General features: G+C 39.0%; 1 protein-coding gene across 1 annotated transcript in view; it reads left to right on the top strand.

Moving 5' to 3' along the window:
• Positions 1–16,870, top strand: part of LOC107285376 (ankyrin repeat domain-containing protein 26) — a 101,032-nt gene that overhangs the window by 54,965 nt on the left and 29,197 nt on the right. The window contains exons 26-31 of the mRNA XM_015813556.1: positions 2,420–2,566; positions 4,988–5,944; positions 6,295–6,447; positions 7,133–7,308; positions 7,471–7,564; positions 7,845–7,922. Coding sequence (XP_015669042.1) covers positions 2,420–2,566; positions 4,988–5,944; positions 6,295–6,447; positions 7,133–7,308; positions 7,471–7,564; positions 7,845–7,922 — 1,605 coding nt within the window. The remainder of the gene's footprint in view (positions 1–2,419; positions 2,567–4,987; positions 5,945–6,294; positions 6,448–7,132; positions 7,309–7,470; positions 7,565–7,844; positions 7,923–16,870) is intronic.

Genomic DNA, 16,870 nt, shown 5'->3' with positions numbered 1-16,870 from the left:
TTGAAAGTTTTCTTATCACCTTGGGACAACCAGTGGTGCAGAGATTTAATCAGCCAAAGAATATGAATAGTAAAGAAAATATTCCTCTTTTTATCCCAGCTGCTCTATGATACCCATTCTATAATAATACTGTATTCTCAATGAAACTCTTATTCTGGAAGATATTCTGTTTGATAGATCCAATATGACCTAGTTAGGGACTTACACCAGCTGACATAACCATGATAATAAAATAAGAGGCTTTTGTGGTTTGCTTAGTATGTGACAAAAATATAATACTGTTGAGAATTACAAGTTTTATTTAAGAGAAACATTAGAAAAGCTAAAAGTAGGACAAATTAAGCCAGAATGGGATTATGGAATTTATTATCACCCCATACCCATTCTATCATATTTTGAAATATGATATAATTAACATAATCTGTCTTTAAAAGCAACTACTTCATGAAATTCCTAAGGTGAGTTCCTCCCTTGAGGTGAGTTCCTGATGAGGGGGCTGATTGGGTTGGGTGAATGAGAAGGAAACCCTAGATACTGGGTGAGAGTGGTAGTGGTGGTGGGTCCCTGTTGGTGTTACTCTGCATGTGTTTTTGTATGTGTGTGAGCATTTGTAAGGTGAGTAGGGGAGATGGTTACTGGGTACCTGATGGCTCTGAGAACCAATAGACCTGAAGTGCGTCAGTGTTCCTGGCTTTTCCCTGGGAAGGATGTCATTGACTGCTATGTGAGGTACTGGACCTTGGGAACTGGGGGATGGGGTAGGCCACAATATTAGGGTGGTGACCAGGTACAAGAAAAATTATGTGGAAAAAATATCATTCATAGAACTGAATTGCATACTTCTGAGTTTGTTACAAATTACTACTCACCCATTATATAAAAATTTTGATCTGCTACTTAACCACATTTCTTTGATCAATCCAGTAGCTGAAAATTAAGTAGGTACTTCGTTTAAATTCTTTTTTTCTTTTTAGAAAAATTAGAATTAAAAATTAAACATTTTTAATTTGAAAATACAGATCTTTCTTATGCATTTTGCTTATAATCAAGAAAAAGCTTTGAGAGCAAAAACAAAATAGACTTAAAAGAATTTTAGTGACCTCATAATTACATGGAGACATTATGTTGTTTATGATGTCAGCTGAAGCAAGGAGATTGGATATGCCAATACTTATTAAAGTAGCTTTGCAGATTCTATCCATGTTCTAATGTTTTCGCTCAAACAATAGCAGGGGCGTAATCTGCACAAATTCAAATTTAATAATTTTTTTGGGTCAGTTTCTTCTTTTGATATTGAGGAAGCAGCAAATTTGAGGATCTTTTGCTAAATATCCTGTCTGTTAAAGTGAGCAATAACTGCCTTAGTAGGGTAGCATAATGAATATGCAGGAGGCTCAAAAATCATATGGTCAACACCAAATCAAATTACTAAAAATGATGAATTGTTCAGATTATATATAGAAATATCATAATTGGGGAGCTATGGAGGATGAGGCAAACTACCAAGGATATCCTGATTTTTATATAACAAAAAATTCTGATCAGCCTAATCAGGAATTGATCTCTTCATTCTCCAGCCCTTCTTTGGGAAGCTCTAATACTTACAATCCTGTGGTCAGAAGAAACATACCTACTAGTTATCAGGGAAGCTTGCTTCCTAGCTTTTCCTTTTCTTTTCCTCCTGTGAAAGAAAATAATTTAAAGAAGATTAATTTCCCACCAAGTACAACAGATGTAGGTTTTACTAAAACCCCTCAAGAATTACTAAACCTTGTGAATTCTGTTCGACAAATGGTAAGCTTGTTCTAAAAGCAGTATATATTATTTTTATATTTATTCAGTAGAATAAATACATTCTGAAAAGAATCTCACAAGCTTGTATTTTTTCTTCTAAATGCTACATAAGATTGAAACATACTTCAGAAAATGTAATAGGCCTTATCAGTTACTCAATTACTTAGTTTTAGCCAAATTTTTAGCATGAATAAATACTTTCTCAATTACTTTGATGGTTAAGAAAACTATCTGTTCATAAGGAACATGTATAAAGCAGCACCAGGTCTAAAGTGACTAGAAATCCATATTTTATTAAGCGGCAGATAATGACTAACATTTTACTGCCAAAATGACTTTTTATTATCAATTTCTAATATTCTTAGTAATTACTTTACATATGTTTAACTATTAGTGTTAGTGATCTTTTTATTTAGTTGCTCAATTGTCAGTATCTATATTACATATATTGTATTCTTTGATTTAATACAACTTCAATTCCTTATATTTGTGACTGTATACACAGGCACAATATGTCAGATCAGCATAACCTGTGAATCTAATTAAATGTTTTCTAGTCCATGAAAATATATACCATAACAAACCAGTCAGTTTGTTAGTTTACTATAAGACTGACATTTTATAGGTGGAAGAAGAACGTAATGAAACACAGAGACAACTTTGTCAAGAACAAAATGCCAGAGCCATACAAGAAGATATTTTAAATACTCACTTCTGGAGGCAGAAGGAATTGGAAGAAGAATCAAAAAAAGTAGCAAGCAAACACTCAGAGGTATCCACTTTACCAAATATTTCAAAAATATAGAACTGCATATCAAGTGTTTTTGGTTTCAGTGACTACAAATAAAAATTCTGGTCATTATCTGTAAAGTTCTGTGTGTGGTTTAGCTGCAAGATATTACATAGGATGGAATTAATTCTCTCTGTCAGTTTCAACCCATCCTGTTTGTATGTCCAGGGAACAGATGCTAAGGATTTTCATTCTATGTGAGGGGAAGAGGTTGGAGGCCTTCAAAGTGCCTGTTCCATACTCTGGAGCATCTTACTGCTTGAAGTATGTGATCCTTCCAATTTACTGACTTTTATGAAGGCTCATAACTTTTTCACCACAAAATGTATGGACCCTAAGGGAGATAGGACTGCACTATTGATAGCTTCTATTAATTGATAATTATTTAGGGATTTTGCCCTTATATTTATATATTTGCATGCATGTATGGGAGAGGGGAAATGGTAAATCATCTTCAATATCTTAAGTAAAAATGACATAATTTTATAAATCAGTAATTAAATCTTAAATTATTATGTATATTTAAAACCTGTGATTCAGGAAGAATCAGTATTAATGACTAGTGTTTCAAATTAATTATTTGTTTAGACATAAAATCTTCCTTTAGCTTTTTTAATGATGATGTAATTTAGAGAACAATATTTTTAAGAAAAATATTTTTCAATTATTTAAGAGAGCAGCTATTCATTTTTATGGCCTCATTAAATAGAAGAGGTGGCTGAATTTGTTTAATCTTGGAACACAAACTGAATCAAGTTTGATGAATCTTTGCGTGGGAGATTCTCAGGGAATATTAACAATAGACTAGATTAGTAAATTGTAAAACATCTTGTAGACAACAGTGGCAAACATTTTTTCACATTATCACAAAGATAACTCATGGATGACACCATGAATTTACTAGGAATCGAGTGACCCAAAGGAGACTTTTTCTTACCTTACAGTTCATTTTAGTCGTTTTCTAATTTTAAAATATTCATCGTAGTCCTCGACTATTGAGACTGGAATTTGCATCATTAACTGATACGATTCTAAATGCAACTGCTTTGTTTAGCAACAGCAATCCAGGCAGTCCCCATTGCTGTCATTAACTGAATGCTCTGTTTGTTAGATGAGTCAACTGCCTGCAGGCTTTCTACAATCAAGTCAGTGGGGAAGCCAGCAGAAAGTTGCAAGCCCCAGGAACTGTCAAGTAGAGGATGGAGTGAGGAATTGCATGGGAATGTTGGACCTAAAAGCCGCTTGGATTTTCAGCACTGAATTGAAAGGTTTCTGAAACCTCTCCATTCTGGAGCTTAAAATCTTCCATGGCTGAAAATCCTGCTTGTATTTTGGCATGGAGGATTTTCAGCCCTTAAGCAGAGAGGCAAGTCTCTTTTAGTTAGGACTGAAAATCCTTCATGCCAAAATCCAAGCGGGATTTTCAGCCAGAAAGTGGAGAGATTTTGGAAATCTCTTTGCTCTGTGGCTCAAAATCCTACTTGGATTTTAGCCTGGATCTTTTTCAACCAGCCCCCAGAGATTAGAAGGAGTCATCCCGGCAGGTGGTGGTGGGTTACAACTTTCCCTGCCAGCTTCCTCTATGAATAGCTTGTCAAGTGCCCAGATTACAATTATGTAGGGCACTGCGATGGCCATAAATTCAGTCATGGGTTATAAGACCTTTCGTTTAGCACCAGGGTAACATCAAACCATTGCTGAATGCATGGTCATAAATTGTGAACTACCTGTATTTAAAACTTTGTGAGTATAATCGCAAGAAACACATTTTTACATAACTGTTAAAGAAAAAGGCACAGTGTGGAATTTGTTTCTTACTTTTGTTAGTTTAGTTCTCTCTCAAGTTCTATAGACAGACTATGAGGTGGGTGGCTTTAGAAGTGTGGTTTATAAATAAACTTAATAAATGTAATTTCTAATTAAATTTTGGTTAAGAAATTGAGAGGATTTTTTATGTTGCTACAAACCTTTTCTCTTTAAATGATCTCTATGACAGACTAAAATTGATTAAAGTTAAGAAAATTAGAAAGGACTATACTATTTTGAAAAGAAAATACATAGTTGTCATGCTATGACACATCTGTTATGCCCTATAAGAATGAAAAATAATTATTGTTCAGACAAAAACTATCCAGATTTCTGTTCCCAAAGTGTTTGATGAATGGGTTAGAAAGCCACAAGCAGAATGCATGTGTAGCAGCACCTTCCACATCGTTTCTCTTAGGCACTCATGAGAGACATAATGTGTCCATATCTGGAGGTAATATTTAGACATTCTGAGTGTTACTTGTTGATTGATAATTTTTATCCAACATAAATTTGTCTGATGTCCTAGAATGTACTTATATCTCAGGATTCTATCAATTTATTTATTTGTTATCCTTTTGCTTATTAAATATTCAGATGATTGATAATCATGACCATGAAAAAGAATTATTACACAGAAATCAAATACTCCAAGATGAACTTGGTGCGTTAAAATTAGAACTTGATCGCATCAGGATTCAACATCAGGAGGATGAAAGCAAATATTTGGAAGAAAATGAAAATTTGAAAGAAAAAAATGAAGAACTTAAAAAAGAACTGAAACTAAATGAAGATGCTTTGACTCAAACAGTTTTTCAATACAATGGACAAATAAGTGTATCAAAAACTGAGGTTGCAATGGTAGCATCCAAATTGGAACATATTAAGGAAAATAAAGAAAGATTGGAAATAGAACTTGATTCACTACGCTCTCGTTTGAGTTCTGCTCTTCAGGAACTTGATCGTTGTCAGGTATCAAAAAGTGATCTTGAACGATTGCTTCAGCGAGAGAAGGATGAATGGCTCCGCTTAAAAGACAAATTGAATCACGATGTATGTACTCTACGAGAAACAAACAGTAGCTTGTCTCAACAGTTAGGGAAAGCTGAAAGTAAAGCTAATAGTCTAGAAAATGAGCTTCACCATGCAACTCACAATCTCCGGGAAAAGAATTTGCTGTTAGATAGTATTCAAAGAGATGTAAACCAGTCACAGTGCCAAGTGAAAGAACTTGAAAATGCACAACAAGTTGCAAAGGATCAAATAAGCAAATTTGTAATAAAACAGGAATCTATGCAAGAACGTTTAGCACAGGTCCAAAGTGAAAATCTCTTACTTAGACAACAACTGGAAGATTTTCAAAACAAAGGCATTATCAAAGAAAAAGCAGTGACTGATGTTCAAGATAAATTCAGTGATATTTTTAATAAACTTAGAGCTGATACTGAAAAGCAAGTTCAGATGATGGAAGAGAGAAATAAAGAATTAATCACAAAATGTAATAATTTAAAGGACCAAGTCATTAAATATGAATCTGAGAAAATAGATAGAGAGGTAAGCATGATTTATGTTCTGTCAATTTCATTGATGCAATCATTTTTCAGGATACAGATTTCTAAACTAAGCTTAATTTTTCTTCAGAGACACTATATTACTTGAATATCGTAATAATTGACTTTATTTTAAATAATTTATCTTTGCATTCCTTCTGCTAGTAAATGGTTGTTCATTGCTTCGGTTGATATTGGTCAGGAAGGAAAACTATACTTGCATATTGAACACGCACAAACTCATATAAATATATGTAATTGAACATTCTTGTACCTATTATAAATATTAGATGAATTAAAATGCAATCCTTTCAGCCTATTTTGTATTAATTATTTTATTAAAAATCTTTATAGAGTACAATAAGGCAATTGCAGCAAGAACTTGCAGATTCCCTCAAAAAGCAATCCATGACAGAAGCTTCACTGGAAGTTTCAACACGTTATCGTATTGACTTGGAGGAGGATAAACAGCAACTTCTGAAGGAGGTAGAAAGGATGAAATGTAAGGTATGCTTACAACAGTTTATTAAATGCTTTATATCTTCTACTATGGGAGCAGAAGAAATGACATCTAACACTTTCTGATGCATTAGCTTTTAAAATAATTTTGCCATGATTCTGTTCCTACATAGAGAATACCTTCTAGAAAATAGAATATCATTCGGCTCTCTGTCATTTATACTGTGGGATGCATAAAGTTTATGGTGTCCCCCGGGCCACTCAACCTTTGTATGCAATCAGTGCATTAGTGATTATCAGGAATTATAGGTCTGGGTGCCCTCTCTATGCAGATAATATTCAGATTTCTTCTTTCCATCGGGATCAAGTATGCTAAGATTATTGAGTTGCTGCTTGAACCAGATTGAAGACAATGCAAACGGGAAGGGACTTTTCCTGTTTTGTTCTTTCTTCAAAGGATCAGTTGTGGATATGCTCTTTGATAAAAAGTGCCTATTTGCCATTTGTTCATGATGTTTCATTGTGCATGAAATGAGATTATCTTGTTTCTATGATCTACCCACTAGTTATTTCCCAGTAAAATTATTGCAGTGCACTCTGTATAGAGATGCCCTTGAAGGAGATTTAGAAACTACAAGATGAGGTGACTAGGCTGTATGTAGTAGGTTATATCATAGCAGGAGCACATTGCATCTATTTTTAGCTAAGCCACATTGGCTCTCAAATTTTACAGTTGCAAGATTCAGAAGTACAGACTATCCAGTGTGAAAGATCTACTCATGAATTAAGACATGTTTTGGATATTAAGGAGCGTGAAGCAAGTGCGGCATCTCAGAAACTACAGGATTTTCTGATAGCATCATCGGGAACAAATAATGCTATAAAACAATTAGAAGAGCACATACAGAGGTAAAACATGCTGAAATTTAAATGTACTAAATTATGAGAATTCATAAAAAAATTCTTCTGCAATTTATACTTCCATATGGTTTAGAATCATTGAAACACATAAAGAAGGAGAAATATAGTTAATTTGTATTCTGTTTTGAGACTATGTGTTTTTCTTTTAAGACTTGAAATAGAAAATGCCAGATTGGAAGCTACAACAAACCAGCAAAGTAATAGAATTGAAATACTTCAAAAAGACCTACAGGATAGTGTTTCTGTAAGTCAGCCATAATATTTTGGGGAAATAAGATTTCATATTTAATTGCTTTACTGAATTTTATAATTTTTAAAAATATAATATTTCAGACAAGTAATATAGCATAGTGAATTAATTTTCTTAATTTTCAGAAGTCATAAATTAATTAAAATTATTGAAATCTTGAATGTAACAATAGTAAGGAATGTAAATAACAAAAAAGATTTTTAGAGAATTTTTGAAGACTGAAGACATTTGTAACTTGCATAATGACTCTTCAATTTCTTTTGTGGTGATCTAGGTTCATAATCGTCTTGAGGAATTGATAACCAGCTTACAGGCAGCAAAAATCAATCTAGAGGAACAACTAAACCACCAGGTATTCTGAATATTTTCATAAAAATGAAACGAACAACAGTATTTTCAAGACCAGGATAATTCACAAAAAATCGACACATTTCACTTGTAGATAATAATAATATTGGTACTGGAATCATAGATATTAGGCAGTTTGATTAAGAGAACTGTATTGGCTGTGCAGTTTGGGTGTCTCGTGGACATAAAATATATCCAGTTTTATTCACAAATACAGGGAATTAAAATAAACTGAAACATGATCTTACACTAATTCATAATGTGTGAATGAGTGCAGGAAACAAATGCTAGTGAAATTTGGACTCTTGAGAGCTTCAGTGCTCTTGCTAGCACTTTTTCTATAAGGACATTGCAGAATAAATGGAGAACAAAGGTGTCCATATAGTTATTATCAGTTATTTCTGAGAGAATGGTATAGCTAGTGTAGCATATTCAGAACTAGTTAATTTTGAATGTAATCACAGATATGGAAGAAAGCAGCCAATCAGTGTTATTGTTATGTTTCCTACAGACAGATGAATAAAGCAGAACTCTGAGGCTTGAAAATTCCTCAAAGAACATGTTTATTAGTTATAAAGTATCAGCATGGTCAAAAGTGAAACCAAGTCTGAATACACAAGTAATACAATACAAAGTATAATGTCCCACCCACAAAACTATGTAAGCAACTACGTTCCCTAATGTTTTTATCTGGTGGGCTTTTTTATGCAACGCCCAGTCCCTGGTTGCAGGAGCGGTAGATGACCTTGGTTTCCACAGGACAAAAGATTATTTTGACTAACGAAGCACCTGGGCAACCCCCCCTCCCTCCATTCTATGCGGCAACCTAGAATGAGAGGAAAAAATGGCTGCAGCCACGCTCGTAGAGTTGACAGTCGGCCCCTCTTAAAAGGAAAGAGTCTCCTGTAGGGGAAACAAAAAGCACATTAGGTATTTCCTCGAGGCTTGTGAGGATGTTTGTTGTAAAATTTGTTTATTAACCTTTCTGTTTTCACATCTGTACACTTCACCTATGTAGCTTCTGACAGTGGATAGCCTTTCCACTGAACGAGGTATTGTAACTTCCCCTTGTACAACCTAGAATCAAGTATTCATTTTATTTCATAATGTGTTTCCCCTCCACCACTATTGGACCCAACGGCTTCTTTGGAATAGGTCTTAACAAGGATTCAGACACAGGTTTCAACAAACTACAATGGAACACAGGGTGGACTTTCTCCAAAAGCCGTGGAAGCTTTAACTCCACAGTAACAGAATTTATGATTTTGATGATAGGAAAAGGATCCAGAAATTTTGGCCTCAATTTTTTGCTCAATTTTTTGCTCAAATACTTAATTGAAAGATAAACCTTTTCCCCAATATAAAATGGTCTTTGAGGGGAGCGTTTCTTATCAGTCTGCTCCTTGTAAACCTTAGCTGGTTGGGTTAAGGCTTTTTTTACATTCGCCCAAACACTTTAGAAGGAGGTCACCCATTGATCCAAAATTTGGGAGGCAGGTGGCTCCTGGGGATACTCAGGCATAGGCATAAAATCCCTCCCAGTAACTATCTTAAACGGTGTAAGACCAGTGCTACTGTGCACAGTATTATTATAAACTACTTCAGCGAAAGGCAGAAGATCAGCCCAATTAGTCTGCTGGTAATTAACATAGCATCTGAGGTACTGCTCCACCATTGAGTTCACACTTTCAACTGCCCCATTAGTACTCAGATGAAAAGCTGATGAGAGCCCCTGAGTAGACCCAATAAGCTTAACAAATTCCCTCCAGACCTTCACAGTGAATTGAACCCCTCTGTCCGAAATAATCTGCTTAGGAGCTCCGTGGAGCCAATAGATGTACTTCAAAAACATCTTGGTCAGTTTCTGAGCAGAGGGGAGCCCTGAACAAGCAATGAAATGAGCTTGTTTGGAAAATAGATCAATCACAGGCCATATGACGGTATTTCCCTTGCTCTCAGACAGGTCCACTAAAAATTCCATAGCTATTTCTTCGCAAGACTGGGAAGGGTCAACTACTTGTTGCAGGAGCCCTGGAGGCTTTCCAGGATGTTTCTTCTTAGCAGCACAGGTGGCACAGCTTTTCATATAACTCTCAAAGTCTTTTTTCATGCCTGGACACCAAAACTGCCTTCGTACCAAATGTAATGTTTTCAGGAACCCAAAGTGACCAACCTGCTTTGCATCATGACTGCGCTGAAGGGCTTCGATCCTGAGGGCACTTCGGAGGTATAGTTTCGAACCCTTCCAGGCTAGCCCTCCCCGAAAGGTTAATAGAGATTTATTGTCCTTGAATCAGGTGTCAGTCTCTAATTGTTCTTTAAATCTTTTCAGTAAGCAGTCATCAGGACTGATGGATTGCTTTCACAATTGAGCTCTAGTGGTTATTTGAGAGGCAGATTGTAGTAGAGCAGAGGTGTCAAAGTGCCGGCCTGCAGGCTGGTTGCATCATACGGAGGCTGTGCCCACCCCAGCTCCAGCAATACGAAAAAAATCACGATACATTGCGTAACATGATGTGACATGGCAAGTTTGACAGCCGTGCAGTAGAGGAATGATAGAATTAATGAATTGAACTGAGGCATCCTAGACAAAGCGTTAGCCAAAAAAATTCTTATCCTCTGGAAGATACTTTAAGGTGAAATTGAAATGGTTCAAGTATTGAGCCTACCGAACTTGTTTCGGGGATAATTTATGGGGGGTTTTCAGAACTTCCAGATTTTTGTGATCAGTCCACACTTCAAAAGGTATCTCCCCCCCTTCCAAGAAGTGGTGCCATGTTAGTAATACCCATCACACCGCAAAAGCCTCCTTCTCCCAAATGGCACATCTCCTCTGTGTCAGTCAGCTTTCAGAAAGTGTAAGCGCAAAGTTGTAATTCCCCCCGGTGATTTTTTTGTAAGAGGACAGCCACATCACCCACACCGGCTTGAATGATGAATTGCTTTTCAGGGTCAGGGTGCTTGAGAACAAGTTCGGCTGCAAAGAGTCTTTTTAGTTTCTCGAATACAGCTTGATATTCTAGGGACCATGGCAATGGCTGACAAGTTGCGGTTCCCCCTCCCTCCCATTTTCAGTAAGTTGGTTATTGGCATGGCTATCTTTGTGAAAGAGGGGATACATTGGCGGTAAAAGTTACCAAACCCCAGAAAGCTTTGAAGTTGCTTATGGGTGTGAGGGGGTTGCCATTCCAATACAGCTTTCACTTTTATAGAATCCATTTCTATTCCCTCATTTGAAATTTGGTACCCTAGATCAGTGGTTCTCAACCTGTGGGTCGGGACCCCATTTGGGGTCGATCGACCATTTCATGGGGGTCGCCAAGCAAGGCTGTCCGCCATTTTTTTTGTCCGCCATTTTTCCCCCTTTTCCGGCGGGTGCCTTACCTCCCTTGGGCTGGGCCAGCTGGTGGTCGGCCTGCTCCGTCTCTGCCACTTGCCAGCTACGCCTCGGCTGGTGCAGGGGGCAGAACCACGCATGCGCAGCGCTCCCGGGCAGGGAAAGTCCTCGACTTACGACCGGTTGGGTAGTCCTCGACTTACGACCAGTTTAGTCCTCGACTTACGACCGGTTGGGGTCGTGGCATTAAAAAGGTTGAGAACCACTGCCCTAGATAGTCAAGATGTGTCTGGGGAAACTCACATTTAGATAGCTTTGCATACAGTTTAACCTTTAGTAGTTTCCTCAGCACTTTCTGGACCAATTTAATGTGCTCTTCCATAGTCTCAGTATTAAATGAGAATGTCATCAAGATAAACTAAAACCCCCTTATACAAGTGATCGTGGAGCATCTGGTTGATTAACTGCATAAATACAGTAGGGGCACCTTGTAGTCCAAAAGGCATCACTTTAAATTGGAAGCTTCCCAGGGGGCAATTGAAGGTGGTTTTCCATTAGTCCCCCTCCTTAATCCGGACACGGTAATAAGCCTCTCTTAAATCCAACTTTGTAAAAACTTTCCCTTTTGCTAGGTGGGCCAACATGTCCTTCATTAAGGGAAGGGGGTACATGTTCTCTATGCTGACAGTGTTTAATCCTTTCAAATCCACACATAATCTCAACGACCCATCTTTCTTTTCTTTGAACAATACAGGGGCTGCTACACATGATTTTGCTGGTTGGATAAAACCCCGAGCCAGGTTCCTGTCAATGTACTCTCTTAACTCCTTCATCTCTCTGGGCGTCATTGAATACATTTTTGGCTTCGGGAGCTTGGCCCCGGGTAAGATTTCAATGGCGCAGTCCGTAGCCCGGTGGGGGGGAAGAGCGTCGCACTCTCTCACTAAATGTCTCAGCTAAATGACAGTATTCAGCTGGGACAAGCTGGATTCCTGGCAGCTTTTCTACAACAGCCTTTAGTGTCTCGGGGTGCTCTTCCTGATCCTCATTTGTGGTATAGTCCTTTGTATCATTGGTGGTGGCAGGTGGGAAAGGGCCTATTCCCAATCTTAAATTCCTCACTCCGTTCTCCCACCAGATGTTTGGGTGCCATTTGTCAAGCGAGCCAGGCCCAAAATCACAGCCTCAGTCATTTTTGGGACCACCACAAAACGGATGATTTCCCAGTACTGACCCATTTCCAATCACACTGGTTCTGTCAGGTGCGTGGCAGGTGCACCGCCAATAAGGGATCCGTCAGCTTGTTCAAATCTCATGGCTAGGGGTAACAGTCTTGCCCAAATTCCCAGCTTGAGCAGTTAATGCAACCTGAGTCTATTAAAATGTTTAAGTCCATTTGGGCCCCGGTTTTGGGTACTATTATCTTGGGGATGACAAAAGGTAGGATGGGCTGATTTACTATCAGATCCTCCTCGCCTTCCTCATCACTGTCGTAAGGCACCAGCATCTGCTGTGTCTCAGATCAGGCTTTTGCCTCGAGCTCGGTTGGGGGGGAGGTCTTGACGTGCCCAGTTTGTCTTCTCTCTTCCTCCTCTGGGACCTTTTCGCCAGTTTGCAGTGACAACTGGCATGCTTCTGGGTTGGGGTTTGGGAGCCAGGCGCTCCACAGCACGGTGACGCATTTGACCGCATTGGTAGCACTTGATAGGAGCCCTGGCTTGGGGGACACTGATGGTCGTAGTGGCTTGAGAACATCAGCCAAAGAGACGTTTCTCCTGGATGCACGGCGGCTTGGGTTCGGCTGTCCCTGGCTTTCTGGGGTGTTCCAATTCGATGTCCAGCATCACCGCCATGCTGTACCACTCACGCAATTGGTTGGGAAAGCCCTGATAGATACAGGCTTGGAGTAAGTCACGGTCTAGCCCCTGATTGAAGTAATTGATCAACGATTGTTCCGGCCACTGCCCCAGTCAACCAGTAACTCTTCTGAATTCACAAACTTATTCCTTAGCAGAGCGGCCTCTTTGCTTCAGACAATGGATCTCCTTCTCGGCCAGCAGGGTTTGGGGTTCATCTTCAAAATGGCCTCTCAGCTGCTCCATGAATAGGTTAGCATCCTGCATTTCAGGAGGCCTTTCATCATGGCAGTTGGTCACTCAGTTGGCTGCTTCCCCCTCTAAATTGGCCACCACAGCATTCATCATAATGGCATCATCCAGGTAGGCATAAGCATAACAATCTAGATGAGCCCACACCTGATTTAGGAAGGTTAGGTTCTCGTGGTCCCCATCAAAGGTGGGCTTGATGGGAGGCGGCTCAAACCTTGGCGGTGCTGCCTACACTTGCTACTGGCTGCTTGTTGGTCCTGGGGACATGGTGAACCACTCTCCGGATTTCCCTTTGCCGGGCTCCTGAACTGGCAGCCTGAGGCCGTGGCAGAGGGCTTGGCTGGAATATAGGGCTTGATAGCACAGCTGGCTGGGGAACAGGCAAGGGGGGGAAGAGATGGGTAGCCCTTGGCATTCCCCCCCATGGCACATCCTGGGCGATGGGACCCATCACCTCCAACCTGCCTAACTTCTTCTTCAGCTGCTCGAGCAAGGGGCTATGGACTGCGGACTGGAACTTCCAGTCTCTGAAGTCGTCCCCTCTGATCGATACCTTTCCCTTATGGTATGCCGCGGATGAAAACCCCTGGGACGGCAGCAAGAGGAGCTCCTCTTCAGCGGTTACAGGAGTGCTTCTGCGCTGAGGGGCAGCCTCGGCTTGATAGAGGTTCGCCAAGATTGTAGTTCCCCCCTGCAGTACCAGCTTCCCAGGTTGATCAACCTGGACTTTGGCTGAGCCCCTGCCAAATGACGCGTCCTTGGCTGGAGCGGCTGCTTACGCTCCAACAGCCCGAGTTCCCTTGTGGCCAGCAATGGCTCCATTCTTTTCCTCCATCTTCAAATCTTCACTGAGTCTTTACCACTCTCCCAAAGGGTGGGTAGGCGGTTGGGGCCCAGCACCCCGAAAAAATGCATTTTTTAGAAGATTTAGTTTAATGTTATGGTTCCAACAAACAAAGTCAAATAAAGCAGAACTCCGAGGCTTGAAAATTCCTCAAAAAACATGTTTATTAATTACAAAGTATCAGCACGGTCAAAAGTGAAACCAAGTCTGAATACACAAGTAACAATTACCCAATTAGTATAATCTCCCACCCAAAAAACTATGCAAGCAACTATGTTCCCCAATGTTTTCATCTGACAGGCTTTTTTATGCAACACCCAATTTCTAGTCGCGGGAGCAGTAGATGACCTTGGTTCCCACAGGACAAAAGATTATTTTGACTAACAAAGCATCTGGACAACTCCCCTCCCTCCGTTCTATGTGGCAACCTAGAATGAGAGGGGAAAATGGCTGCAGCTACGCTCATTGTAGAGTTGACAGTTATTTTATTATTGTTGTTTTAATTGCGATTAAATTAAATATTCTTCTTAAACTCGCTTTACTATTTGAACCTTTTAAAAATCTTTTAGGACTTTTTAAACTACATTCTTGCCAACTTTTAAATTTCATTTTTCATTTCATTTTTTTTTCTTTTGAAAGCAAGTCTTAAAGTGGAAAATTAATGACATGTGAAACCCAGTTTCTTAATTGTTTTATTTTGTATTCACTAAGACATATTAGCCTAGGAAAATTGAGATGTAAATTCTCTTTTAAATTGTTACTAGCTTTGGAGAATTTATCAGTATGTCCATATAAATGTTTGTGGTATTAAAATAAAGTTTGTCACTGCCTTTTTTCAGGATGTTTTTCAGTTTCATATTCTAGCCTACACAGGTAGTCCTCAACTTACGATCACAATTGAGCCCCAAATTTATGTTACTAAGTGAGAAATTTGTTAAGTAAGTTTTGCCCCATTTTACAACTTTTCTCCCCACATTTGTTAAATGAATCCCTGCTGTTCTTAAATTAGTAACATTGCTGTTAAGTGAATCTGGTTTCCCCCTTGACTTTGCTTGTCCAAAGGTTGCAAAAGGGGATCACGTGACTCTGGGGCACTGCAACCGTCATAAATGTGAGTTAGTTGTCAAGCATTCGAATGTAAATCACATGACTATGGGGCTGCTGCAACAGTCATAAGTGTGAAAAATGGTCATAAGTCACTTTCAGTAACTTCGAACAGACACTAAATGAACTTTTGTAAGTTAAAGACTACCTGTACAGATAGTCCTCTAATTATGAATGCAGTTTAGATTGGAATTTTGGATGTAAGTTTTGATGGTCATAAGTCAAGGCACCATGTGCCCAGACCCAATTTTACAACCATTTTTATGGCATTCATTAAGCAAATCATTGGGTCATTAAGCAAGTCATGCAGTTGGAAGTCCGAATCCATTGTACTGTATGGAAATTGGCAAAAGATATCACAAATCATTGGGCCATAAGCACCCATTCTGGATGTGAGAGCGATCTGGCTGCGATATCTGATCACTAGGGTTGATTTGGCTGATCTGTCTGGATAGTCAAGTATCCTCTTCCTCCCTCACTGCTCTATGTGCATCCCTCCTGAGCTTGGTAGAAGAGGACAGACATCCCAGATAAAACAAGTATACTGATCTTTGGTCAAAATTATATGATAGCTGCACTCTCCTGCTAGAACCTCCAAACAAGCCATTCTGAGGCTGTCATAACTCCAAATGGTCGTTAAACAACCAGTCATAAATCAAGGACTACCTGTAATTCAGGGATTTTTCTGTGATCTCCCATTCCAACCACTAACGAGGTCTGACCCTATTTAGTTGATGGTCAAACAAAAAATATGAGTGGACGTTTGATATTATTATTGATAATTTGCCAAAATGTAATCACTTCGAGGGTTATTAGTATTCTGAACCTGGTTATGACTAATAGAATATCTTGCAAAATTAGAATATAATTGTTACTATTAGATATACATTTTTCAGCTGTAAAAACAACGTTAAAAAATCATAAATCTTTGAAAAAGTACTTTGTTTTTTATCATAACTAGACTATAGCATAGCCAAATGAAAAATTTTAAGCAGTGTGAATTGCTGCAAGATCTGAACCTCTGGGACCAGAGGTTTAGTCTTCCGAGCTTCGGACTTGTGCTAGAGCCCATCCTCAGGGAACTTCTCTCTGCCAGAATGTATGCTTTGGGCTATTCTATGCATCATATTTATGTGGTGCCTTCCTATTGGTTGATGGGTATGTGGATAGCCGGCGATTGGCTATTGTGCTGCCAAGTCCTCAGCTCCTAAGGACCTGATAAGCTGGTGGCAAATCAGCACTTCCATTGACTGACAAAGTGCCCATTTCCCAAGCTTCAATCATTTCCCTGGCAATCTTTGTACCTGCACGGCCAACAATCTTAGTAGCTATGAAATTGAATGTATGGCCTTATTTATTTTTTTTTATATATAAAATTTTTTATTATTTTGAATTAAACAACAAATACAAATGATGCATCTACAAACACCACAAAAGAAAAAAGATTTTTACTCAAAATATTTCCGAATACTCCCGGCAGTCCCCGCCTTGCCTCCACCCTTATCCACTTTCCCTCTCTTTCCTCCCCCTAACCCCACAACCTCTCCTCTTTCCTCCTA

Source organism: Protobothrops mucrosquamatus, unplaced genomic scaffold, assembly GCF_001527695.2.
Source record: "Protobothrops mucrosquamatus isolate PMUCROS unplaced genomic scaffold, P.Mucros_1.0 scaffold167, whole genome shotgun sequence".
Classification (NCBI taxonomy): domain Eukaryota; kingdom Metazoa; phylum Chordata; class Lepidosauria; order Squamata; family Viperidae; genus Protobothrops; species Protobothrops mucrosquamatus.
This window is presented reverse-complemented; position numbering and strand designations above follow the sequence as displayed.